The 23,819-nt window shown below is 61.0% G+C and overlaps 3 protein-coding genes across 3 annotated transcripts; all 3 read right to left on the minus strand.

Moving 5' to 3' along the window:
* Nucleotides 1–1,047: 1,047 nt before the first annotated feature.
* TMEM223 (transmembrane protein 223) lies at nucleotides 1,048–2,376 on the minus strand. The gene is made up of 2 exons (XM_090129799.1): nucleotides 1,933–2,376; nucleotides 1,048–1,482 (listed from the first exon to the last, which is right to left on the minus strand). Exons 1-2 carry the CDS (start codon nucleotides 2,198–2,200, stop codon nucleotides 1,184–1,186), a joined length of 567 nt encoding a protein of 188 aa, XP_089985925.1. The 5' UTR covers nucleotides 2,201–2,376; the 3' UTR covers nucleotides 1,048–1,183.
* A 337-nt stretch (nucleotides 2,377–2,713) lies between these two features.
* NXF1 (nuclear RNA export factor 1) lies at nucleotides 2,714–14,993 on the minus strand. The gene is made up of 21 exons (XM_090129790.1): nucleotides 14,756–14,993; nucleotides 14,423–14,624; nucleotides 13,552–13,675; nucleotides 13,040–13,123; nucleotides 12,257–12,361; nucleotides 11,575–11,655; nucleotides 11,365–11,434; nucleotides 10,794–10,882; nucleotides 10,599–10,706; nucleotides 9,424–9,533; nucleotides 7,491–7,527; nucleotides 7,285–7,353; nucleotides 7,096–7,151; nucleotides 6,876–6,983; nucleotides 6,370–6,428; nucleotides 5,561–5,676; nucleotides 4,655–4,697; nucleotides 4,102–4,174; nucleotides 3,841–4,023; nucleotides 3,419–3,479; nucleotides 2,714–2,859 (listed from the first exon to the last, which is right to left on the minus strand). The coding sequence occupies exons 1-21, from the start codon at nucleotides 14,784–14,786 to the stop codon at nucleotides 2,821–2,823; spliced, it is 1,848 nt and encodes a 615-aa protein (XP_089985916.1). The 5' UTR covers nucleotides 14,787–14,993; the 3' UTR covers nucleotides 2,714–2,820.
* A 488-nt stretch (nucleotides 14,994–15,481) lies between these two features.
* On the minus strand, nucleotides 15,482–21,286 carry STX5 (syntaxin 5). The gene is made up of 10 exons (XM_090129701.1): nucleotides 21,185–21,286; nucleotides 20,381–20,439; nucleotides 19,761–19,816; nucleotides 19,128–19,198; nucleotides 18,875–18,991; nucleotides 17,963–18,019; nucleotides 17,417–17,483; nucleotides 16,665–16,774; nucleotides 16,445–16,566; nucleotides 15,482–15,875 (listed from the first exon to the last, which is right to left on the minus strand). The coding sequence occupies exons 1-10, from the start codon at nucleotides 21,245–21,247 to the stop codon at nucleotides 15,716–15,718; spliced, it is 882 nt and encodes a 293-aa protein (XP_089985827.1). The 5' UTR covers nucleotides 21,248–21,286; the 3' UTR covers nucleotides 15,482–15,715.
* Between the last annotated feature and the right edge of the window lie 2,533 nt (nucleotides 21,287–23,819).

The following is a 23,819-nucleotide window of genomic DNA, read 5'->3' on the forward strand; positions in this document are numbered from 1 at the left end:
CCCCCCCTCGCCCACCAAGAAGCCCCATCCCATCCCCCCCCATCCCCCCAGAAAGACCCCATAGGAGCTCCCAGCCCCCCCTGCACCCCCCAAAGCCCCACAAGGACCCCACAGACCCCCGCCGGCCCCACAGCTCCCCTCCATACCCCCACAGGGGCGCCCCACAGACCCCCAAAGGCCCCATAGCGACCCCCTCCCCCCCGCCCTCAATCCTCACCGCCGCCGGGGCCGGGCCGGGCCCTGAGGAACGCGCGGACGGGCGCAGGGCCGTTATAGCGAACGGAGCACGGCAGGAGCTGCGCCCGAACCGCACGGTTCTCCTCCGGGATCGCTGCAACCCGGATGCGCGTCGCCATCTTGGTTGGCGCCACGCCGGAAGTGACGTAAGCTACGCGCCGGAACAAACAAAAAAAAAAGCGACGCTCAGCGCGCCGGAAGTATCGCGCCGATCTAACCGGAAGTTAAGCGGTCTGTCACTTCCGCACCGCGGGGAGCGATGGGAATTGTAGTTCTGCGAGCACTGAATCCCGCAGGGCTCCCCGCGCCCCACTCCACGCATAGGACATTCCCAGCCCCATAGATTTACCCATAGAACCCCTCCAACCCCATAGATTCCGCATTGGACATCTCCCGCCCCATAAGAACCCCCCCAGCCCCATAGATCCATCCATAGGACCCCCCCCAGACCCACAGATTCCCCATAGAATCCCCATAATCCCATATATTCCCCCATAGAACCCTTCCAGCCCCATAGATCCACCCATAGGACCCCTCCAGCCCCACGAATTCCCCATAGGATATCCCCAGCCCCATAGATTCCCCCATAGAACACCCCCCAGCCCCACAGATTCCCCCAGGAGGTGACATTTGGGGGTGCCGACACCTCAAGGGGTGACAACAGCTCAGGAAATGACACTGCAACCATTCTTAGAAGGCACCAGAACCTCAAGAGGTGACATTTGGGGGGCACCAACACCTCTGGAGGTGACATTTGGGGGTGCCAACACCTCGACGGGTGCCAACAGCTCAGGAAATGACAACCACACGTCGCACTGTAACCATTCTTAGAAGGCAACCGAATCTCAAGAGGTGACATCTGGGGGTGCCAACACCACAGAGGTGACATTTGGGGGTGCCAACACCTCGGGGGTGCCAACACCCCCCCGCTGTCAGGCGGCAGCCCCTACAGCTTGCGGTAAGCGCCGACAGTGACATCGAAGAGGCGCGGGTTGTCGAGCTGCCCCCGAGCATCCAGGAGGAAGAAAGCAACCCTGCCCTTCACCTTGAGGGGGATGGAGGCGCGGACGTCGGAGCGGTGAGAACGGCACGACAGGTGGCGGAGGGGGACGGTGAGGGAACGGCCCCGACCCAAACCCATGGGGCCGTGAGTGCAAATGGTGACGGTGGAACCGCCGCGGTGAAGGGTCAGCCGGCGCACCGAGCGGAGGGGGATGAAGCAGCCGGCTGCCACGATGAGAGAGCCTAAATTTGGGGGAGGGGGAGGTGAGGGGGTAAAGAGAGCCGGGGGGAAAGGGGAGGAGAGAGGGGGGAGACGGGGGGGGAAAGGGGGTAAAGGGAACCGGGGGGGGAGAGATGTGGGGCAGAGGGGGGTAAGGGGGGGGAGAGAGGGGGGAGATGGAGGGAAAGGGGGTAAAGGGGGCAAGAGGGGAACAGATGTGGGGCAGAGGAGGGGGGGGAAAGGGAAGATGGGGTGAAAAGGGGGAGGGGAGGGGAGATGTGGGGCAGACAACGGGAAGAGAGAGGGGAGAGGAGGGGAAGGGAGAGAAAGAAGGGGCGGGGAGAGACGGCAAAAAGGGACAGAGGGCAAAGGGGGGGGCGAGCGGGGGGGCAGAAAGGTCAGCGGTGGGACCTCGGCCGACCCCCGCCCCATTGAGCCCCGGCCTCCCCGCCCCTCCCCCCACACAAACGTACCCAGCGTGGCGCAGGCGGCGCTGAAGGCCCACCGCCATTTGTTGTCCCGGGGCCTCAGCGGATCGTCGGGCCCAACGCCGGGGGGCGGCGGGCGGAGCCCCGTGAAGGCGGAGTGGGCGAGGGCTGCCCAAAAGACGCCTTGGCCGGCACAGAAAAGCCCCGCCAGGCGGAAGAACGGACCCCGCTCGTGCCGGAACAGCACGACGTCCCGCGGCACCGCGGCGTCCAGAGCTTGGGCCGCCCGCAACCGCGCCGCCGCCGCCGCCATGGCGACGGGAAAGATGCACTTCCGGCATGGGTTGAGGTCACTTCCGGCGCAGTTTCACAATAACTTCCGGTGCGGAGCTGTACTCTTCGAGCTCAAATTCAGGCCACTTCCGGCGCATCTCTTTAGCCACTTCCGCTTCAGCTCGCCGCTCACTTCCGGTGCAGCCTTCAGGCCCCTTCCTGCCTCAGCCCTGCGCTCACATCCCGTACGACTCCACGTTCACCTCCGGTGGAACTCGAACCCTTCCGCCACATCTCCCCCCTCCCTCCCTTTGCCGCTCTGCACTCACTTCCGGTGTAACACCGCACTCACTTCCGCCGCGACAGCCACTTCCGCCACACCTTTCCACACACCTCCATCCTCACTCTGCCCCCCCACTTCCGCCACACCTTTGCCCTCTCACTTCCGGCGTGCCCCCTTGTCTTCTTCCGCTCCCCTCTTAAAGGCGCAGCGCACCCGCAGACTCGAAACCAGTTTTAATTATTTACAAAACAGAAAAGAGGTGAACCGGGGGGGGGGGTGAGGGGGGGGGTCGTCTCGGGTGTGTGTGTGGGGGGGTCGATAAAACGCTGCAACCGGGGCGGAAAGAAGGAGGGGGGGGGCAGGAGACCCCCCCCCACTCATTTGAGGAACGCCACTTCTGGGATTTTGCCTTCCAGCTGCGGGGAAACAACACAGGGGGGGGTTGGGAGGGGTCCCAATTTGGGGGGGGGGGCGAGGGGGGGGTCCCACAGTTTGGTCGTGGTGGTGGGGGGGGGGAGTCCCAGTTTGGGGGTGTCCACCAGTTTGGGGGCAGGTCTCCCAGTTTGAGGGGAGGGTCCATCATGGGGGCAGGGTTTCCCAGTTGGGGGGGGGGGGGTCCACCAATTCGGGGGGGGGGTCCCAGTTTGGAGAGGGTCTCCCAGTTTGGGGGGGGGTTTACCAATTCGGGAGGGGGTCCCAGTTTTGGGGGGGGGGTCCCAATTTGGGGGAGGGGGTTCCCAGTTTGGGAGGGGGTCCCAGTTTGGAAGGGGGTGTCTCCCAGTTTGGGGGGGGGGTCCACCAACTGGGGAGGGGGCCCAATTTGGAGAAAGTCTCCCAGTTTTAGGGGGGGTCCACCAGTTTGGGGGGGAAGGGGTCCCAGTTTGGAGGGGGTTTCCCAGTTTGAGGAGGGGTTCCCAGTTTGGAGGGGGGGTCTCCCAGTTTGGGGGGGGGTCCCAATTTGGGGGGGGTCCCCACCTTGAGCTGGGTGAAGACCTGCCCGGCCCGGCCGTAATCCCAGTCGTTGTCCTGCAGGCACCTGTGGGGGGGTACTGGGAGTTACTGGGAGGAACTGGTGGGGGTTTGGGGGTTACTGGGAGGCACTGGGGGCTACTGGGAGGCAACTGGGGGACAACTGGGGGTGACTGGGAGGTGCCGGGAGCTTCATGGGTGTAACTGGGAGCTACCAGGAGGTAACTGGGAGCTACTGGGAGCTACTGGGAGGTAACTGGGAAGCAATTAGGAGGTACTGGGAGCTACTGGGGGTTACTGGGAAGCATGGAGGTTACTGGGAGGTGCTGGGAGCTACGTGGATGTAACTGGAAGCTACCGGCAGGTAACTGGTTGGTAACTGGGAGCTACTGGGAGCTACTGGGAGCTACTGGGAGGAGGCGGCTCACTTCTGGGACCACTCGAGGTTCATCCCGGACTGCATGGCGAAGGCTGCCAGCATCTCCTGCTGCTCGGCTGCCAGCGTGGGCACAGGGCTGGACGACGGCGTGGGCGCCGGCATGACGAAGGCGCGGCGCAGCTCCTCGGCCGTGGCGTTGCGGACGAAGAGCTCGTCGTTAACGATGCACAGCCTAACGAGGGTGTTAATGAGCGGGGGGTAATTAAGAGGGAGTTGTAAGGGGTTCTGGAAGGGGGGGTTGCTTTGTTACCCGGTGTTGCCGGCTGGCACGGCGATGAACATGCGGGTGAAGGCGCGCACCGAGTCGCGGGATTTGCCGTCGACTGCGGGGATAGAGAGAGATTGGTGGGATGGGAAGGTCCTGGAAGGGCAAAGAGGGGGTTGGGGGGGGCCTGGAAGGGTAAAAAGGGGGTTGGGGGAGGGTTGGGAGGGCAAAGAGGGGGTTGGGGGGGCCCTGGAAGGGAAAAGAGGGGGTTGGGGGGGTCTTGGAAGGGTAAAGAGGGGATTGGGGGGGGGGTTGGGAGGGTCCAGGAAGGATAAAGAAGGGCTCAGAGAGTCCTGGAAGGATAAAGAGAGGGTTAAGAGGATCCTGGAAGGGTGGAAAGGGGGTTGGGAGGGGTAGAGAGGTCAAAGAGGAGGTTGGGAGGGGTTGGGAGGGTCTTGGAAGGGTAAAGAGGGGGCTGGGGGATTCTGGAAGGGCAAAGAGAGGGGGGGGGGGGCTTGGGAGGGTCTTGGAAGGGCACAGCAAAGGTTTGGGTTGAGTTGGAAAGGTCCTGGAAGATAACAGCACCCGTCTGCCTCACCTTCCTTGAAGATGCCGTGGACGGCGAAGCACAGCAGCGTGTTCTGGGAGGGGGGCGCAGAGCAGCACGGTCATCCCAGCCCCCCTCCCCCCAAAAAAAGGAGCCCTCTCACCCCAAACCAAATCCCACCCCAAGACCCCCCACCTCAATAACCCCCCCACTCTAAACCCCTCTTACCCCAAACCCCCCCACCCCCTCCCCACCCCAATACCCTCCCACCCTAAACCCCCCACCCCAATAACCCCCCCCACTCTAAACCCCTCACCCCAATCCCCCCCACCCCCACAACCTCCCCCCCATACCCCTTACCCCAATAACCCCCTCACCCCAATAACCCCCCCAAACCCCTTACCCCAACCCCCCCTCAGCCCACCCACCCCAACAACCCCCCCACCCCAAACCCCCCCACCCCAATAACCCCCCCAAACCCCTCTTACCCCAACCCCCCTCAGCCCCCCCACCCCAACCATCCCCCCACCCCAATAACCCCCCCAAACCCCTCTTACTCCAACCCCCCCTCAGCCCCCACACCCCAACAACCCCCCCACCCCAAACCCCCCACCCCAATAACCCCCCCAAACCCCTCTTACCCCAACCTCCCCTCAGCCCCCCCACCCCAACAACCCCCCCACCCCAAATCCCCCACCCCATTAACCCCCCCCACTCCCCTTACCCCAATAACCCCCCCACCCCAATAATCCCCTCAAACCCCTCTTACCCCAACCCCCCTCAGCCCCCCCACCCCAACAATCCCCCACCCCATTAACCCCCCCCCACTCCCCTTACCCCAATAACCTCCCCACCCCAATACCCCCCCCCAAACCCCTCTTACCCCAACCCCCCCCAGCCCCCCCCACCCCCACCAGCCCCCCCCCCAAAAGCCCCCCCCTCGTGCCCCCCCCTCACGGTCTGTGCGCAGACGTCCACCACGAAGGAGCTGACGTCGTGCTGGGTGCGGGGCAGCTCGTTCAGGAAGGCCACCACGTTCAGCCTGGTGTGCTTCAGCAGCTTGAATCGCATGGCTGGGGGGGGGGGGGGATTTGGGCTACTGGGGTGGCACGGGTGGCTACTGGGCTGTGAGCCTGGCGTTGGGCTGCTAGGGAACGTCTCGTGGCCACCGTTGATCACTATTGGCCACCATTGACTACTACTGGCTACCACTGGCCACCAATGGTCACCATTGGCCACCACTGGCTACCACTGGCCACTATTGGCCACCATTTGCTACCACTGGCCACCACTAGCCACTATTGATCACCATTGGCTACTATTGGTCACCATTAACTACTACTGGCTACCATTGACTACTACTGGCCACCAATAGCCACCATTGGCCACTATTGGCTACCATTGGCCACTATTGGCTACTACTGACTACCATTGGCCACCACTGCCCACTACAGGCCACCTATGGCCACCATTGGCTACTATTGGCCACCACTGGCTACTATTGGCTACCATTGGTTACTATTGACCACCTTGGTTACCACTAGCCACCAGTGGCCACCATTGGCAATCACTGGCTACCACTGGCCACCATTTGCGACCATTGGCCACTTTTGGACTCCTTTGGCTACTCTTTGCCACCACTGGTTACCATTGGCCACCATTGGCCCCCACTGCCACCATTTGCAACCATTGGCCACCATTGGCTACTACTGGCCACCATTGGCCACCACTGGCCCAGGGGGGGGGGGGGGGGGGCAGGCACTTACTGGGGTCTTTGAGCTTCTTGACGTTGCGGCTGTCCTTGAAGTATTCGTTCAGTGTGTTCCTATGGGGGGGGAAATGGGGGGGTCACACCTGGGGGGGGCACATATTGGGGGGGGGACACCAAATTTGGGGGGCTGGGGGGGGTCACATACTGGGGGGGGGGAGAGATGGAGGGGGCACATGTGGGTGGGTTGGGGGGGTCACATATGGGGTTTTTTTTGGGGGGGGGACAAACCTTTGGGGGGGCACACACTGGGGGGGGGACACAGATGGGGAGGGCACAGGTTGTGAGGGGGGGGCACACATTGGGGGGGGAACAAATGGGGGGGGGGGAGGACCTTGTGGGGGGACAGAAATGAAGGGGGCACACGTGGGTGGGTTGGGGGGTGGTCACATATGGGTTTTTTTTTGGGGGGGGGGACAAACTCTTGGGGGGGGGACACATTGGGGGGGGGGGCACAGGTTGTGTGGGGGGGGGGGGGGCAGACTTTGAGGGGGGGGGGTTTACCTGGGGGGGTTTTGGGGGCCGAAAGGGATGCTGAGGGAGCAGCAGGCGCCGTCGTGATACGCATCCAACAAACCCTGCCGGTCACTGGAGTCGTAAATGGAATAATACCTGCCAACGGGGGGGGGGGGTGTTAAATTTGAAGGGGGGGGGGGTCACCAAAGCGAGCCCCCCCCCGCCCTCCCCTTGAGCCCCCCCCAAATCAAACTCCCCGTGCACTCACTGCTGTAAGAAGCGCAGCACCAACACCTTCAGGTCGTCGGAACCAAAGTAGCTGCCCTGGGGGGGGGGGGGTTTAAAATGGAGACTGGATTTGTTTTTTTTCATTTGGGGGGGGAAGGGGGGGGGTCAGCAACGTCCTCCATTCCTGGACCCCCCCCCCCCAAAAAAAAAACAACCCCCCCCTCCCAACCTTGCAGGGCGGCAGCGTGACGGGAGCCTCGACATCGAAGGCGATGGGGGGGGGCAGCTCATGGCCGTCCTATGGATAGAGAGAATTTTTTTTTTTGGGGGGGGGGGGGGCAGTGTGCGTGTTCAGCAACCCCCCCCCCTTAAATAAAACCGTATGGGATGCCCCCCCCCCCGTATTTTTCATCCCCCCCCCCCCCGTTTACTCACCAATCGCAGCAGCTTCGGGAAGCGCTCTCTGACGGAGCTGCCAATGTGGGGTGGGGAGGGGGCAACGGGGGGGGGGGGAAGAGGGGGGGCAGTTAGAAAAGCATGGATCCCCCCCCCACCCCGGACCCCCCACCCCCCCCCACCCCCAAATCCCTGCGCCCACCCCCCCCCCCTTCCTTTTTCTCCCCTCTCCCCCAATTCAAATCCCTGCACCCCCCCCATAAGCTTGGGGAGGGGGTCTCTCCTCTCTCTTATCACATCCACCCCCCCCCAAAAAAAGTCCTCCTCCCTTTTGTGGGGGGGGGAGAAGAAGGTCGTGCCCCCCCCCCCCCCTTCAAACCCATGAAGGGCTTTTTTTTTCTTCCCCCCCCCCCAGTTCCCCCCCCCATAGCAGCACTTACCTGGCTGCACTCACCTGAACGCAGGCGCACAGAGAGAAGTGAGGAGTGATTGGAGGGGGGGGGATAGAAAAATGAAAGTGGGGGGGGGGGCTGTCTGGGTGTCTTCTTGGATTGGGGGGGGGGAAGGGAGGGAAAAAAAAAGGGGGGGGTCCTGCTGGTTGTCATTTGTTGGGGAGGGAGGGGGGAAAGAAAAAGGGGGGGGGAGTCCCGCTGGTCGTGGTGTGGCCATTGGTTTTGGGGGGGGGGGGAGGGGATGCTGCTTTTTTACAGCTGGGGGGGGGGGGTGTTGTCACCCCCCCCCACTGGAGCGAGAAAGGACAGAGCGAGGAGGGGGGGGGACACACAGACACACAAAGCAAAGCCTCCCCCCCCGGGCAGAAGAACCTCTTCTCTCTGTTGCTCCCACCGCCATCTGGGGGGGCAGGGTTCCTCCCCCCCCACCCAAAAAAAAAAGAAAAAGAAGGGGGGGGGGGAAGGGAAAAGGAGCCGGGTGGCTGTTTGGGGAGGGGGGGGGCATCAGGCACACGCTCAGCCCCCTCCCCTTCCAAAAATCGCTCCGCCCCCCCACCCCTTCACCCCCCCGGTGCCCCCCCCCCCCCCCCAAAAAAATAAAGCCATCGTGGGGGGGGGGGGTTTGGCCACTGCACGGCTGTGCCTGTCTTAGGTTGTTCCTCCCGTGAGGAATCTTACCCGTCTCTGGCTAACCAGCCATCGTCGAGGGCCAAATATTTTGGGGGGGGGACACACACCAACGGGGGGGGGGGAGCTCGACAGCTTCGTCATCAACGTGGGGTTGGGGGGGGGCGCAGCAGCAAGGCCTCCCCCCCCTTCCCTTCAATCCCCCCCCCCGCCGCCGCCGCCCCCTGTCCTGTAGGAGGGCTCTGCACGGCAGAGCTGGGGGGGGGAGATGAGAGGTTGTGTGCCCTTTTTTTTTTTTGGGGGGGGGTGGTCAGGATAAAAGGGGGGGTGAGGATAAAAGAGGGGGGATGAGGATAAAAGAGGGGGGGTGAGGATGAAGGGGGGGGTCAGAATGAAAGGGGGGGTGAGGACGAAAGTGGGGGGTGAGGATGAGAGGGGGGGGGTGAGGATGAGGAGGGGGGGGGTGAGGATGAAAGTGGGGGGGGAGGAAAGGAGGAAGGCTCCACCCAGCAGCAGCGCATAGAGTGAGGATGAGGATGGTTCAACTTGGTCCAACACCACGACCGGGGGGAGGGCAGGGCTTGAAGGGGGGGAAAGAGGGGAATAATAAAAAGTTGGGGGGGGGGTCCATGAGCAGAAGGCACAGTGGGATGTGCTTTAAGGGGGGGGGAGGTTGTGAGGGGGGGGTAAGGGGGGGGCTTCTCTTTGTCCCACGGTGCTGCTGCCCTCCTCCAGAGCCGAGCACGGGTTGGTGGAGGGGGTTATAATTTGGGGAGGGGGTGATTTGAGGAGGGGGTAATTTGGGGAGGGGGTGGGGGCGGCCCCATAGAGCCCCCCCCCCCCCTCCTGGAACCCCCCCCCCCACGTGGGGCCGCCCCAAGGCTCAGACTGACCTGATGTAGGAGGACTGGTCACGGAAGGAGTCGCACAGCGGGTTGCCGTCCAACCACAGCTCCTCCAGCTTCAGCCCCTTCACCTTGTCCAGCTCGCGCTCCGACTTCAGCTTTGGGGAGGAAGGGGGGGGGAAAGGGGGACACACGCACACATGGAAAAGATAAAGGGTTTTTTGGGGGTCCCAGTGAGGCTACAGGTTGGGGGGGGGGGGGGGTGGTTTTGGAGCCCCAGTGATTTTGTGGGTGGGGATGGGTTGGAATTGGGGACGTTGGAGGACTTCCCAAGCTCAACTCTATGGTTCTATGGTGGGGATGAGTCGGAATTGGGGACCTGGGAGGACTTCCTCAATCTCAACTCTATGGTTCTATGGTGGGGATGGGTCGGAATTGGGGACCTGGGAGGACTTCCTCAATCTCAACTCTATGGTTCCACAGCAAGGATGGGTTGGAATTGGTCATCTTGGAGGACTTCCCAAGCTCAACTCTATGGTTCTATAGTGGGGATGGGTCAGATTTGGTGATTTTGGAGGACTTTCCCAACCTTCATTCTATGCTTTCCAGGTGGGGAGAAGTCGAGGTTGGATTTGGTGACCTTGGAGGTCTACCCCAATCTCAACTCTATGGTTCCACAGTGGGGATGGGTTGAGGTTGGATTTGGTGACCTTGGAGGTCTACCCCAATCTCAACTCTATGATTCCACAGGGGAGATGGCTCAGATCTGGTGACCTTGGAGAACTTCCCCAACCTTCATTCTACATTTTCATGACAGTGAGATGTTGGGGTTGGATTTGGTGACCTTGGAGAACTTCCCCAACCTCAACTCCATGGCTGCATGGTGGGGATGGGTCAGATTTGGTGACCTTGGAGAACTTCCCCAACCTCAACTCCATGGCTGCATGGTGGGGATGGGTCAGATTTGGTGACCTTGGAGAACTTCCCCAACCTCAACTCCATGGCTGTATGGTGGGGATGGGTCAGATTTGGTGACCTTGGAAGACTTCCCCAACCTCAACTCCATGGCTGTATGGTGGGGATGGGTCAGATTTGGTGACCTTGGAGGACTTCCCCAACCTCACTTCCACGTTTTCATGGCGGTGAGGTGTTGAGGTTGGACTCGGTGACCTCCGAATCCTTTTCCAGCCCCAGCACTGAAGCCGTGGAGCCGCTGCTCTCACCTCGTTGCGCGATAGGTCGAGGATCTTCAGGCCGGCCGCTTTCTGTGCCAGCTCCGACAGGTCATCCAGGCGGTACAGCTTGTTGCTGCTCAGGTTGAGGGACTGCAGCTGAGGAGATGGGGGAGGTCAGCGGGACCCCCGGGTTGGGGGCAGGGGAAGAAGGGTGATGTCGTGGCCGTCGTCCCCCCCCCTCACCTCGGGGATGTTCTCCTCGATGATGCGCAGCACCGCCATCATGCAGCTGCGTTGGTTCAGCACCGCGTCGATGTTCTGCGACACCAGATCTGCGGGATGGGACGGGGAGGGGGGAGATGGGATGGGATGGGGGGGGAGCAACAGCTTAGAACTAACTTTGGGGCTCTACAGACCTTCCAGGACCTTTCCAACACAACACAACCTGTTCTAAGAGCTTCAAGGATCCTTCCATTCAACTCCATATGTGTTATGACCATCAAGGACCCTTCCATCACAACCCAACCCACCCCACGACCTTCCAGGACTCTTCCAACCCACCCCACGACCTTCCAGGACCCTTCCAATCCACCCCACAACCTTCCAGGACACTTCCAACACATCCCATGACCCTTCATGACCCTTCCAACTCATCCCATGACCTTCCAGGACCCTTCCAACCCACCCCACGACCTTCCAGGACCCTTCCAACCCACCCCATGACCTTGCCAGACTCTTCCAACCCATCCCACGACCTTCCAGGACCCTTCCAACCCACCCCATGACCTTCCAGGACCCTTCCACCCCAGCCCACCTGGGTCGACACGAAGACCCTTGAGATCCAACGCCCGCTGCGAACCGTCGTACCTCTTACTCATACAGACCTGCATCATGAAGGTCCAAAAACGGGAAAAAGTGGGGGGAGGATCCAAAAACGGGAGGAGGGGGGATCAAAAAAGGCACGGGATGGAGGGGGGGTCCCTCTGAAGCCCCCCCCCCCGCCACCCCCAAGCCTTTCCCCCACCTTCAGTTGCTCGATTTCCTCGGCTTTCAGCTCGTTCTGCAGGGACTGAGGTGGAGCTGAGGAGTTGATGATGATCACCACCTTCAAAAAGCATCCAATGCAACCGCGCTCGTTCCTGCGCTGGGCTTTTTATGACCTGCAAGGACCTTTCCAACCCAACGCAACCCTTTCCGTGGCTCTATGACCTTACGGGACCTTTCCAACGCAACCAAACACGTTCTACAACCTTTAAGGACTTTTTCACCTCCACCCAACTCATTGTATAATCTTCAAGGACCTTGGCCACTCTATTCAACCCACTCTGTGACCTTCAAGGACCCTTCCAACCTGATCCAATCCGTTCTGTGACCTTCAAGGACCCTTTCAAGCCAACCAAACTCATTTGAAGATCATAACGGATTCTTCCAACCCAACCAAACACACTCTTTGACCTGCCAGGACCTTCCCAACGCACCCCACTCTACTACCCCACACCCCTGTGACCTTCCAGGACCTTTCCCACTCCACCCAACCCATTCTGTGACCTTCAAGGGCCCTTCCAACCCAACCAAACTCATTGTAAGACAATTAAGGACCGTTCCAACCCAACCAAACCCACTCTTTGACCTTCCAGGATCCTCCCAACCCACCCCACTCTACCACCCCGCACCCCTGTGACCTTCCAGGACCTTCCCCCCCACACCTTGTAGTTATCCCTGTCTGTGATCTTTCGGGACACTTGTTTCAGGGCGCTGGCGGTGCTGGCGTCCTCCACGTAGAACTGGGCCCGGTTGTGGTCGTAGTGGAACTGTTGTGGGGGAGGGGGGGGACACAGAGCTGTGGGGCTGACCCCCCCCACCCTCCACAACCCCCCCCCGCCCCACAGATTCCCCCCCACACCTCATAATCCCCCCCCCCACCTCATAGATTATCCCCCAGCCCCCCTACAACCCCCCCTGCCCTCCCCCACGACCCCCCCTGCCCCCCGCACCCCACAAATTCCCCTTAGCCCCCCCCCACCATCCCCCTGCCCCATAAATTCCTCCCCACCCCCCATAATCCCCCCCACACCCCATAGATTTCCCCCCAGCACCCCCCCTACCCCACAGATTCCCTTCCACACTCCACAAATTCTCCCCAGCCCCCCCACCCCATAGATTCCCCCTCCACCCCCCATAATCCCCCCCACGCCCCACAAATTTGCCCCAGCCCCCCCACAACCCCCCCCACATCCCCCCTGCCCCATAGATTCTCCCCCCATCCCTCATAATCCCCCCCCACCCCACAAATTTCCCCCAGCCCCCCCCCACAACCCCCCCTTGCCTCATTCACCCCACAAATTCTCTTTAGCCCCCCCCCACAACCCCCCCGCCCCACAGATTCCCCCCCACACCCTCCAAAACCCCTCCCCCACCCCATAGATTTCCCCCCAGCCCCCCCCTCAGCCCCCCCACGCCCCCCATAATTCCCCTCCCACCCACCCCACCTCGACAGGCGTGAACGGCACGCTGCAGAGGTTCTGGATGGAGCTGAGCAGCCAGGCCTTGTCGTATTTCTTCCCATAAGGGATCTGGGGGAGGGGAATAAAAATGGGGGGGGGGGGGGTTAGGCAGGTCCTTACAGATCAGAGAAACACAGAACGGGTTGTTTGGGGCAGGAAACGTCCTGAAAGGCTATAAAACGATGCGGGTTTGTTGGGTTGGAAGGGTCCTGAAAGGTCAGAGAAACACAGAATGGTTGGGAGGAGTTGGAAAGGTCCTGAAAGGTCACAGCACCACAGAATGGATTGGAATGGGTTGGAATGGATTGGGATGGTTGGGTCCTGAAAGGTCACAGCACCACAGAACAGATTAAGATGGCTTGAAAAGGTCTTAAAAGGTCACAGGACCACAGAATGGGTCGGGATGGGTAGAAAAGGTCCTTAAAGGTCACAGCCCCACAGAACGGACTGGGATGGGTTGGAAAGGTCCTGAAAGGTCCCATGGTGGCCCCACTCACAGTGATCTTGAACCAATTCCTGCGGCCGCCGTCGCGTGTGCCGCCGCCGCTCCGCTCTGAGGGGGGGAGGTCGCGACGCACCGTCAGGTGGGGGGCACGGGTTGGCCTCGGCCCATAGGGCAAACTGCAAGAAGGGGGGGGGTCAGATGGGGAGGGGGCAAAATTGGTGGGGAGGGGGGGAGGATGACCAAAAAAATGGAAAGAAGGGAGGGGAAAGGGAAGGGGATAGAAGGGAAGGGGAGACAGAGAAAGGGAGAGAGGAAGGAATGAAGAGGGGAAGGGAAAGGGAAAGGGAAGGAAGGAAAAGGGGAAGGAAGGAAAGGGGGAAGGGAAAGGGATGGGGGAAAGAAGGAAGGGGGGAAGGAGGGAGGGAGGGAGGGCAGAAAGGAGGAAGGGAGGGAGGGAGGAAGGAAGGGAAAAGGAAAGGAAGGAAAAGGAAAGGGGGAAGGAGGGAGGGAAAGAGGGATGGAGGAAGGAAGGGAGAGTGAGAAAAGGGAAGATAGAAAAAAAGAAAGGGAAGAGAAGGAGAAAGAGAGAGAGGGAGAGAGGAAGGAATGAAGGGGGGAAGGGAAAGGGGAAGGAAGGGGAAAGGGAAAGAAGGAAAGGGGGAAGAAGGGAGGGAAAAGAGGGAGGGAGGCAGGGAGGAAGGAAGGGAGAATGAGAAAAGGGAAGGTAAAAAGAAGGGGAAGAAGGGAAGGGAAGGGAAGGGAAGGGAAGGGAAGGGAAGGGAAGGGAAGGGAAGGGAAGGGAAGGGAAGGGAAGGGAAGGGAAGGGAAGGGAAGGGAAGGGAAGGGAAGGGAAGGGAAGGGAAGGGAAGGGAAGGGAAGGGAAGGGAAGGGAAGGGAAGGGGGGGAGGCCCAGCGCCTCTCACTATCGGCCCCGCGGAGCATCGTGGGCGTCGCTCATGGCCACGTCCCCGTCGTCCTCCTCCGGTCGCTGCCGGACGTTCGGGGGCCCCCCCCGGTTCCGCGAATTGCGGTTGTTCATCTCGCTGTACATTTTCCCCCGGAACGGCCCGCGGCCTTTCTTTCGGCGGCCCGAAAATCCTCTGCCCCCAACGCGGTCATCGTGCTCTGCCCGGGGAAACGGAGCCGTCAGCGGGGCCTCCTCCCCCCCCGCCCCTCCCTCCCGGCCCTTCCCCCGCTCCCCGAGTCCCGCAGCCCCTCGGGCGGCTCCCCCTCCACGCCGTCCCGCCGTCGCTCACCGCTGTACCCCCCTTTGCCTTCCTCCGCCATCGCGGCGCTTCTTCCCTCAGCTCCAGAAGGCGTCACTTCCGGCCTTCTGCGCTTTGCTTCCGGTTCGGATAGAGAAGCACTTCCGGTGTGGCGCGCAAGTCGCTTCCGGTTCTTTTTTTTCCCCCTCTCCCACAGCGCCCCCTGGCGCCCCGGAGGCGCGCACTCGTGAGGATCCGGGTTCGAATCCCAGCCCCGCAACGAAGAGATGCACACGGAAAGGTCCCACGATTTTAATTTGCTCCCCTCCCCCCCCCCGCCCCCCCCAAACCGAAACCCATCGCGGGGGGGGGTGCAGAGCCGCCCCGCCCCCCCCCCCCCAAATTCGAGAGTGCTGAGGGCTACGGAGTCCTTGTTCTTTGGGGTGGGGGGGTTGAGCATTGGGGGGGGGCACAGCCCATGGGGGGGCACAGTTCCAAAAAGGGGGGGCTTCACCCTGGGGGGGGGTCCGTTTGAGGGGGGGGGGGGCTCCAGATCCAAAAATGAGGGGGGGTCACCCTGGGGGGGGTCAGATCTGAGGGGGGTGGGGGGGTCCATCCTGGGGGGGGATCCAAAAGTGGGGGGGGGGGGTTCATCTGGGGGTGGGGGGGGTCACAACCCTGGGGAGGGTCCATATTTGATGGGAGGGATCCATCCTGGGGGGGGGATCTGGATTCGGGGGGGGGTCCAGATCCAAAAGGGAGGGGATCTATTTTGGGGGGGGGGTGGTCCAGATATGAAGGGGGGTCCAGTTCCAAAAGGGGGGGGGCGTCCATCTTGGAAGGCGGGGGCGGTTCACCCTTGGGGGGGCTGCATCCTTTGGTGGGGGGGCAGCTCCAAAAAGGAGGGGGTTCCATCTTGGGGAGCGGGGAGGTTCACCCTTTGGGGGGGGGGGGGGGTCCAAATTTGAGGAGGGAGGGCAGGTTAATATTGGAGGGGGGCTTGGGGGGGGGTCAGGCAAGGAAGACGACGAAGAGGATGAAGAAGAGGAGGAGGAGGAGGAAGGCTTTGAGCAGCAGCCAGCGCTGTGAGCTCAGCCCGCGGAAATAACGCAGCAGCTCCGTGTGCGCCGCCTCCACCTGCAGCTGAGCCTCGTCCACACCGGCGTCGATCCTGCGGGGGGGGGAGGGTCAAAGGTCACGGGGGTTCAGGGGTCAAGGAGGGGTCGGAGGTCAATGGGGGGGCGGAGGTTGAATGGGGGTTGGGGGGGGGAATGGAGGTGCAAGGGGTGTGGGGTCAAGGATCGTGAAAGTGAAAGTGAAGGGTTGTGGGGTCAGGGGTCATGGGGAGGTCATGGGTCATGGGGTCAAGGGTCATGAAGGTGAAAGGGGAGGGTCATGGGGTCAAGGGTCATGGGGAGGCCTAGGGTCATGGTGAGGTCAAGGGCCAGGGGGTTAAGGGTCATGGTGGGGTTAAGGGTCACAGTGAGGTCAAGGGTCATGTGGTCAAAGGCCATTGGTCAAGGGTCATTTAGCCAAGGGTCACGGGGTCAAGGGTCATAGGGCGAAGGGTCACGGCGGGGTCAGAGGTCACAGAAGGGGTCAAAGGTCACGGGAGACTTGGGAAATAACTTTGGAGCAGAAATTTGGGGGGCAGCACCTCAGGGGGAAGGGGTCAAAGGTCAGAGATTGGGGCCAAAGGTCATTGAGGGGTCAAAGGTCACGGGAGGGGTCAAAGGTCACCTCTGGATGGTGTCCTCCTGCTCCTTCACCATGTGTGCCAGCTGCTGGAAGATGGAGCCCAGCTCCACGATGGTGGCCTCAATGTTCTGCATGGCGTCCGCACGGCTCTGGATGTACGAATCCTAATTGGGGGGTGGGGGGGGGGGGGGGGGGTTAATTAATTAATACTGCCCCCCAACATAATTAATTGGGGGGTTAATTGGTCATTAATTGGCCCAACCTGCTCGTCCAGCAGCTGCAGCTGTTGGCTGGTGCGGGCGTCCATCTCGATGGCCACGGCGTCGGAGGAGCGATTTTGGGGGGGGGGGTCCTGAAGGACGGCGGGGGCTCCTGGGGGCGGGGGGGGGCACAGGTAGGATGAGCCCCCCCTGCCCCATAGAAAAGCCCTCTGCCCCATAGATTCACCCCCTGCCCCATAGAAAAGCCCTCTACCCCATAGAATCCCTCCCCACCCCACAGATCCCCCCAGACCCCATGGATCCCTTCCTGCCCCACAGATCCCCCCTGCCCCACAGATCCACCTCCTGCCCCATAGAAAAGACCTCTGCCCCATACATTTCCCCCACACCCCATAGAATCCCCTCCTGCCCCATAGATCCATCCCCAGACCCCATAGAACCCCCCCTGCCCCATAGAAAAGCCCCCTGCCCCATACATTCCTTCCCCACCCCACTGATCCTCACCCCATAGAATCCCCTCCTGCCCCACCGATCCACCCCCAGACCCCATAGATCTCCTCCTGCCCCATAGATTCCCCTGCCCCATAGAAAAGCCCTCTGCCCCATAGATTCCCTCCCCACCCCATAGATCCCCCCAGACCCCATGGATCCCCCCCCTGCCCCACAGATCCCCCCCGTCCCGTAAATCCCCTCTGCCCCATAGATTCCCTCCCCACCCCATAGACCCTCACCCCATAGAACCCCCCCTGCCCCATAGATCTCCCCCCCCAAGTGCCGATTTTGGGGCACTCACCCAGATGTGGGGCGGTGGGGGGGGCACGGGAAAATTGCTCTCTGCGGCTCCGCTGCTGCTTCAGGTTCTGGGGGGGGGGACATCTTTGGGGGGGGGTCCCCATATTCGAGGGGGGGTCCCCATATTTGAGGGGGGGACTCCACTTTTTTTTGGGGGGTCCCAAATGTTGGGGTGGGTCTCAAATTTTGAAGGGGGTCCCCATTTTTTGGGGGGGGGGTCCCAAATTTCAGGGAGGGTCCCACCATTGGGGGGGGTCCCATTTTTGGGGGGTGGGGTCCCATTTTTTGGGGGTGTTCCCAGCTTTTGGGGGAGGAGGCGTCCCAAATTTTGGGGAAGGGTCCCAAATTTTGGGGGGGGATCCCATTTTTTTGGGGGGGGTCTCAAATTTTTGGAGGGGTCCCCATTACTTTGAGGAGGATCCCAAATTTTTTGGGGGGGGTCCCATTATTTGGGGTGATCCCATTTTTTGGGGGGGGGTCCCAAATTTTGGGGGGGTCCCATTTTTTGGGGGGGGTCCCAAATTTTGGGGGGGGGGGGGTCGCTCACCTCGGTTCGCACCTCCAGCACGGATTTGAAGTCGTTGGACATGGAGGCCAGTTTGGACTGGGGGGGGGAGAGAGATTTTTGGGGCAAAAAATGGCGATTTTGGGGCACGCTGGGTCAAATTTTGGGGTAAATAATGGCAATTTTGGGGCACAAATTGAGCATTTGGGGTCAAATAGTGGCAATTTTGGGTCAAATAATGGCAATTTTGGGGCACAAAATGCCCATTTTGGGTCGAATAATGGCAATTTTGGGTCGAATAATGGCAATTTTCGGGCACAAAATGCCAATTTTGGGTCGAATAATGGCAATTTTGGGGCACAAAATGCCCATTTTGGGTCGAATAATGGCAATTTTGGGTCGAATAATGGCAATTTTGGGGAACAAAATGCCAGTTTTGGGTCGAATGATGGCAATTTTGGGGCACAAAATGCCCATTTTGGGTCGAATAATGCCAATTTTGGGTCAAATAAAGGCAATTTGGGCTCACATAAAGGCAATTTTGGGTCAAATAAAGGGAATTTTGGGTTGAATAATAGCAATTTTGGGTCAAATAAAGGCAATTTTGGGTCGAATAAAGGCAATTTTGGGTCAAATAAAAGCAAATTTGGATCGAATAATGGCAATTTTGGGTCAAATAAAGGCAATTTTAGGTCAAATAAAAGCAATTTTGGGTCCAATAATGGCAATTTTGGGTCGAATAATGGCAATTTGAGTCAAATAAAGGCAATTTTGGGTCGAATAATGGCAATTTTGGCTCAAATAAAGGCAATTTTGGGGCACAAAATGCCCACTTTGTTCCGAATAACAGCCATTCCGTGGCCCGCAGGCTCATTTTTGGGCTCAATAACGGCCGTTTGGGGTCCAAAAAATGGCAATTTCTGGTTTGCCCCCCCCTGCCCCCCCCCCCCTCACCTGCAGGGACACCACGACGCTGTTGGAATGGCTCTGCTGGTGCCTCCCTGCCGGCCCCCCCCTCGCCTTCACCACCTCCTGCAGCCGGGCGATCTGCTGGTTCAGCCCCCCGATGTCCTACCCAAAAAATAAAAGGGGGGGGGGCCCAAATTTAATCCTTCGTGCAGAAGGGGGGGGGGGGCACAAATCTGCTCCCCCCCCCCAAAAAAAAAAAACAAACCCACAAAGGTGCCCCCCCCCCCCCCCCCAAAACCTGTTTGATGATGTAGGTCAGCTCCTCGATCTCCAGCGCCTTGTCGTCAAACAGGGATTTGCGTTTGGCCACTGGGGGGGGGGCACAGTTATGGGGGGGGGGGGTTAAATTTGGGGGGGGGCACAGTTATGGGGCAGCCCCATAGGAATTTGGGGAGGGGGGGGCACAGTTTGGGGGGGTTAACTTGGGGGGGGGGGGCACAGTTGTGGGGCGGCTCCATAGGAACTTAGGGGGGGGTGAATTTGGGGGGGGGGGATTAATTCGGGGGGGGGGGATTAATAGGGGGGGGGCACAGTTATGGGGCAGCCCCATAGGAATTGGGGGGGGGGGGGGCACAGTTATGGGGTGGCTCCATAGGAATTGGGGGGGGATGAATTTTGGGGGGGGGGGATTAATTGGGGGGGGATTAATTGGGGGGGATTAATTGGGGGGGGGGCACAGTTGTGGGGCAGCCCCATAGAAATTTGGGGGGGGGCACAATTATAGGGCCGCCCCACAGCAGTGGGGAGGAGGGAGGTTGAGGGGGGGGTTGCATTTTTTTTGGGGGGGGGGGGAAGGGCACAGTTATGGGGCAGCCCCATAGCAGTGTGTGTGTTGGGGGGGGTATTTATTTTGGGGGGGGGCCACACTCACAGATCGTCAGCTTCTCCAGCTTGGCGAAGGTGTTGCTGAGATCCTTCCCAATGCGTCTGCATGGGTTTTTTTTTTTGGGGGGGGGCATTAATATAATTTAATTAATAACTCATTAACACTTAATAATTAGCAACAATAAGTTTCGACCCCCCCCCCAACCCCAAGAATGAAATAAAGGGGGAGAAAAAGAGGGGAGAAACACAACACCATAGGGCCCCCCCCAACCCACTCATCACCCCCCCCCCCCAAAAAAAAAACCCTGTGCCCCCCCCCCAATAAAAAAAAGAATAACCCAGATGCCCCCCCCCCCCCAAACCCCCCCTCCAGACAAAACAATTGTGGGGGGGGGTGCGGCAGAATAACCTTCCAGGACCCCCCCCCACACAAACACAATGCTGCCCCCCCCCCTAAAAAAAAACAGTGCCCCCCCCCCCTTAACCCAACTTCCGCCCCCCCCCCTCAAAAAACCCCACTGTGCCCCCCCCCCAACCAGCTCCATACAGAACAAAGTGTGAGCTGGGAGGGGAGGGGGGGGGAAGGAACTCAGATCCCCCCCCCCCCCAAAAAAATAACTGCCCCCCCCCCGACATTAAAGCCCCTCCCCCCGGCCCCCCCCTCACTTGGCCATGAGGCTGAACTCGCTGCGCTGCCGCGTGGCTCTGTGGCTCTGAATCCCATTCTGGGAAATTTGGGGGGGGGGGGGGCACAAATTTTAGCCCCCCCCCCTCCTATTAACCACCCCCCCCTCATTAAACCCCCCCTTGCAGTCACCCTTCCCACCACACCCCCATAATGACCCCCCCCCATAAGAAACCTCCTCCAAAGACCCCCCCCCCCCCATCATAAAACGCCCCCCCCGGGGACCCCCCCACAAAGACCCCCCCACACAGTGACAATAAAGAGACCCCCCCCCATCAACCCCCATAAAGACCCCCCCCATGGGGACCCACCCCACAAAGACCCCCCCTGTAGTGACCCCCCCCACAATAACAATAAAGAAACCCACCCCCCCATCACCCCCCTACAGGCATCCCCCCATAAAGACCCCCCCCATAGTGACCCACCCCCACAATGACAATTAAGAGACCCCCCCCCACCACCCCCCCCTTAAAGACCCCCTCATGGGGACCCCCCCACAAAGACCCCCCCCCATAGTGACCCCCCCATAGTGACCCCCCCCCCACAATGACAATTAAGAGACCCCCCCCCCATCACCCCCCCATAAAGACCCCCTCATGGGGACCCCCCCTACAAAGACCCCCCCCCCATAGTGACCCCCCCAGGGACCCCCCCACAAAGACACCCCCCCCCAATGACAATAAAGAACCCCCCCCCCATCACCCCCCCTTAAAGACCCCCCCATGGGGACCTCCCCATAGTGCCCCCCCAATGACCCCCCCCCCAAAAAAAAGCCCCCCCCCCACCTGTCTTCCCTGCAGCGACTTGCAGGCGGAGAGGAACTCGGCGGTTCTGTCGCGACACGACATGGCGGCGGTGAGGGTGGGGGGGGGCAGCTCTGCTTCCAGTTGGGGGGGGGCGGCGACGCGGGGAGGGGGGGGGGGTGGGTGGGGGTCGATGTCTTCAATTCTGGGGGGGGGCGGCGGCGTTTGATGGCAGGGGGGGGCGGCCGCCTCTGCTGCCTTAGGGCCGTGCCGACGGCGGGCGCTCATTGGGAAGCATTGCCTGCTGGGGGGGGGGGGCACACGTCAGGACCCCCCCCCAATTCATGGAGACCCCCCCCACACACACACACAAACACAAAGACCCCCCCAATAATGACCCCCCCCCCCAAAAAGAAACCTCTCCCACTGACACCTCCGTAGGGACTCCCCCCATAAAGACCCCCCCCCCCCATTAAGAGCCCCCCCAGCAGTGACCCCCCCCCCAAAAAAACCTCTCCCACTGATCCCCCCATAGGGACCCCCCCCGAATAAAGACCCCCCCCCACAATGACAAGAGACCCCCCCCCATAAAGAACCCCCCCCCATCGGCCCCCCCCCAAAAACCTCTCCCACTGACTCCCCCTTAGGGCCCCCCCCCAATAAAGACCCCCCAGCAGTGACCCCCCCCCCACAATGACACCAGACCCCCCCCCACAAAGACCCCCCCCCCAATAGTGACCCCCCCCCACAAAAAACCTCTCCCACTGACCCCCCCTATAGGGACCCCCCCCATAGGGACCCCCCCCCCCAAAAAACCTCTCGCAGTGACCCCCCCTTAGGGACCCCCCCTAACAGTGCCCCCCCACACACAGTGACCCCCCCCACAATGACAATAAAGAGACCCCCCCCCCATCACCCCATAGTGGCCCCCCCCATAGGGACCCCCCCACAAAGACAAGAGCCCCCCCCCATAAAGACCCCCCCCCCAAACAATGACCCCCCCACAAAGAACTTCTCCCAATGACCCCCCCCAAAGAGACCCCCCCACACACAAAGACCCCCCCATAATTAAGAAACCCCCCCCAAATTAACCCCCCCCCCATAATGAAGACCCCCCCCATAATTAAGAGACCCCCCCAGAATAAAGACCCCCCCCCCCATAATAACACTGGAAACCCCCCCAAAAAACCTGCACCCCCCCCCTCCACATTGAGCCCCCCCATAATGAAGCCCCCCCCTCTAATAAGCCCCCCCCAATTAACTGCCCCCCCCCACAATTAGCCCCCCCCCATAATTAAGACCCCCCCCATAATATCTGCCCCCCCAATCAAACCGAGGCCCCCCCACATCCCTGAGACCCCCCCAAAATAAAGCCCCCCCCATAAAACCTGCACCCCCCCCTTTATATTGAGACCCCCCCCATAACGGAGCCCCCCCTCTAATAATCCCCCCCCCAATTAATTGCCCCCCCCCAATTAATCGCCCCCCCATAATTAAGACCCCCCCCATCATACCGACCCCCCCAGGCAATAAACAACCCCCCCCACCTCCCCCGACTCGCCCCCCCCGCCCCCCCCAGCCCCCAAATAACCGCCCCCCCCCCGACCCCCCCCCACGAAGTTTTTTTTTGCTCCCCCCCCTTTAAAACTCACCGGGGCTCCGACCGCCGCCGCTCGGATCTCCGCTGACGTCACTGCCACGTCCCGGCGCGCCGCGTGACGTCATCTCCGTGCGACGACCGGCAGCTCCGCCCCCTGGCGCCTTTCCTGCCTTACGAAGCAACAGCGCCCCCTACCGGCGCGGAGGCTTTACTTCTTTTCTACACGACAGCGCCCCCTACCGCGGCGGAGGCTTTCCTTTCTTATAATACGGCAGCGCCCCCCACCGTCGCGGAGGCTTTACTTCTTTCCTACACGACAGCGCCCCCTACCGGCTCGGAGGCTTTCCTTTCCTATAATAAGGCAGCGCCCCCTACCGGAGCGGAGGCTTTCCTTCTTCATAACGCGGCAGCGCTCCCTACCGGCGGGGAGGCTTTCTTTCTTTCTTTCTTTCCTATACGACCCCCATACGACCTTCCTTTCCTACAGGACGGCAGCGCCCCCTACCGGCGCGGAGGCTTTTCTTTCTTACAGGACGGCAGCGCCCCCTATAGGCTCGGAGGTTTTCCTACCTGAAAATGCAGCAGCGCCCCCTACCGGCGCGGAAGCTTTCCTTTCTTACAATATGGCAGCGCCCCCTATCGGATCGGAGGTTTAACTTCCTCATAACGCGGCAGCGCCCCCTACCGGTTCGGAGGCTTTCCTTCTTTCCTACACGACAGCGCCCCCTAAGGGCTCGGAGGTTTTCCTGTCTTGCAATACGGCAGCGCCCCCTGCGGGCGCGGAGGTGCTGCAGCCATAATTATTCCCTGCCCCATAGCGGCCGCCATTGCCCCACTGCCGCCCCATAACTGCTCCCACTGCCACCCCATAGCCCCACAGCTGCCCCATAGATCGGGGCCCCCACTGCTGCCCCCCAGCAGCCCCCACTGCTGCCCCATAGATCCCCTCTGCTGCCCCCAAGCTGCCCTGCTGCCACCCTACAGCCCCACCACCGCCCCACAGCTGCCCCACAGACCCCACATTCCCCCCCCCCAACTCCCCGCCCCCAAATTAACCCCACAACAAAACACCACAAC

This window comes from Phasianus colchicus, chromosome 37 (genome assembly GCF_987193195.1).
Source record: "Phasianus colchicus chromosome 37, bPhaCol1.hap1.1, whole genome shotgun sequence".
NCBI lineage: Eukaryota > Metazoa > Chordata > Aves > Galliformes > Phasianidae > Phasianus > Phasianus colchicus.

Excerpts from the sequence above, each read along its gene's own strand:
- TMEM223 (XM_090129799.1), bottom strand. The coding sequence starts at position 2,200 with ATGGCGGCGGCGGCGGCGCGGTTGCGGGCGGCCCAAGCTCTGGACGCC. Across the intron at positions 1,483-1,932 it reads CGCCGCCTGCGCCACGCTGG|GCTCTCTCATCGTGGCAGCC; the intron begins GTACGTTTGTGT and ends CCCCAAATTTAG.
- NXF1 (XM_090129790.1), bottom strand. The coding sequence starts at position 14,786 with ATGGCGGAGGAAGGCAAAGGGGGGTACAGCG. Across the intron at positions 7,528-9,423 it reads GACCAGTCCTCCTACATCAG|CTCCGTCAGAGAGCGCTTCC; the intron begins GTCAGTCTGAGC and ends CCACATTGGCAG. Across the intron at positions 2,860-3,418 it reads AGGTCTTCACCCAGCTCAAG|CTGGAAGGCAAAATCCCAGA; the intron begins GTGGGGACCCCC and ends GTTTCCCCGCAG.
- STX5 (XM_090129701.1), bottom strand. The coding sequence starts at position 21,247 with ATGTCGTGTCGCGACAGAACCGCCGAGTTCCTCTCCGCCTGCAAGTCG. Across the intron at positions 19,817-20,380 it reads GAGTTCAGCCTCATGGCCAA|ACGCATTGGGAAGGATCTCA; the intron begins GTGAGGGGGGGG and ends AAACCCATGCAG. Across the intron at positions 15,876-16,444 it reads CAGGAGGACACCATCCAGAG|GATCGACGCCGGTGTGGACG; the intron begins GTGACCTTTGAC and ends CCCCCCCCGCAG.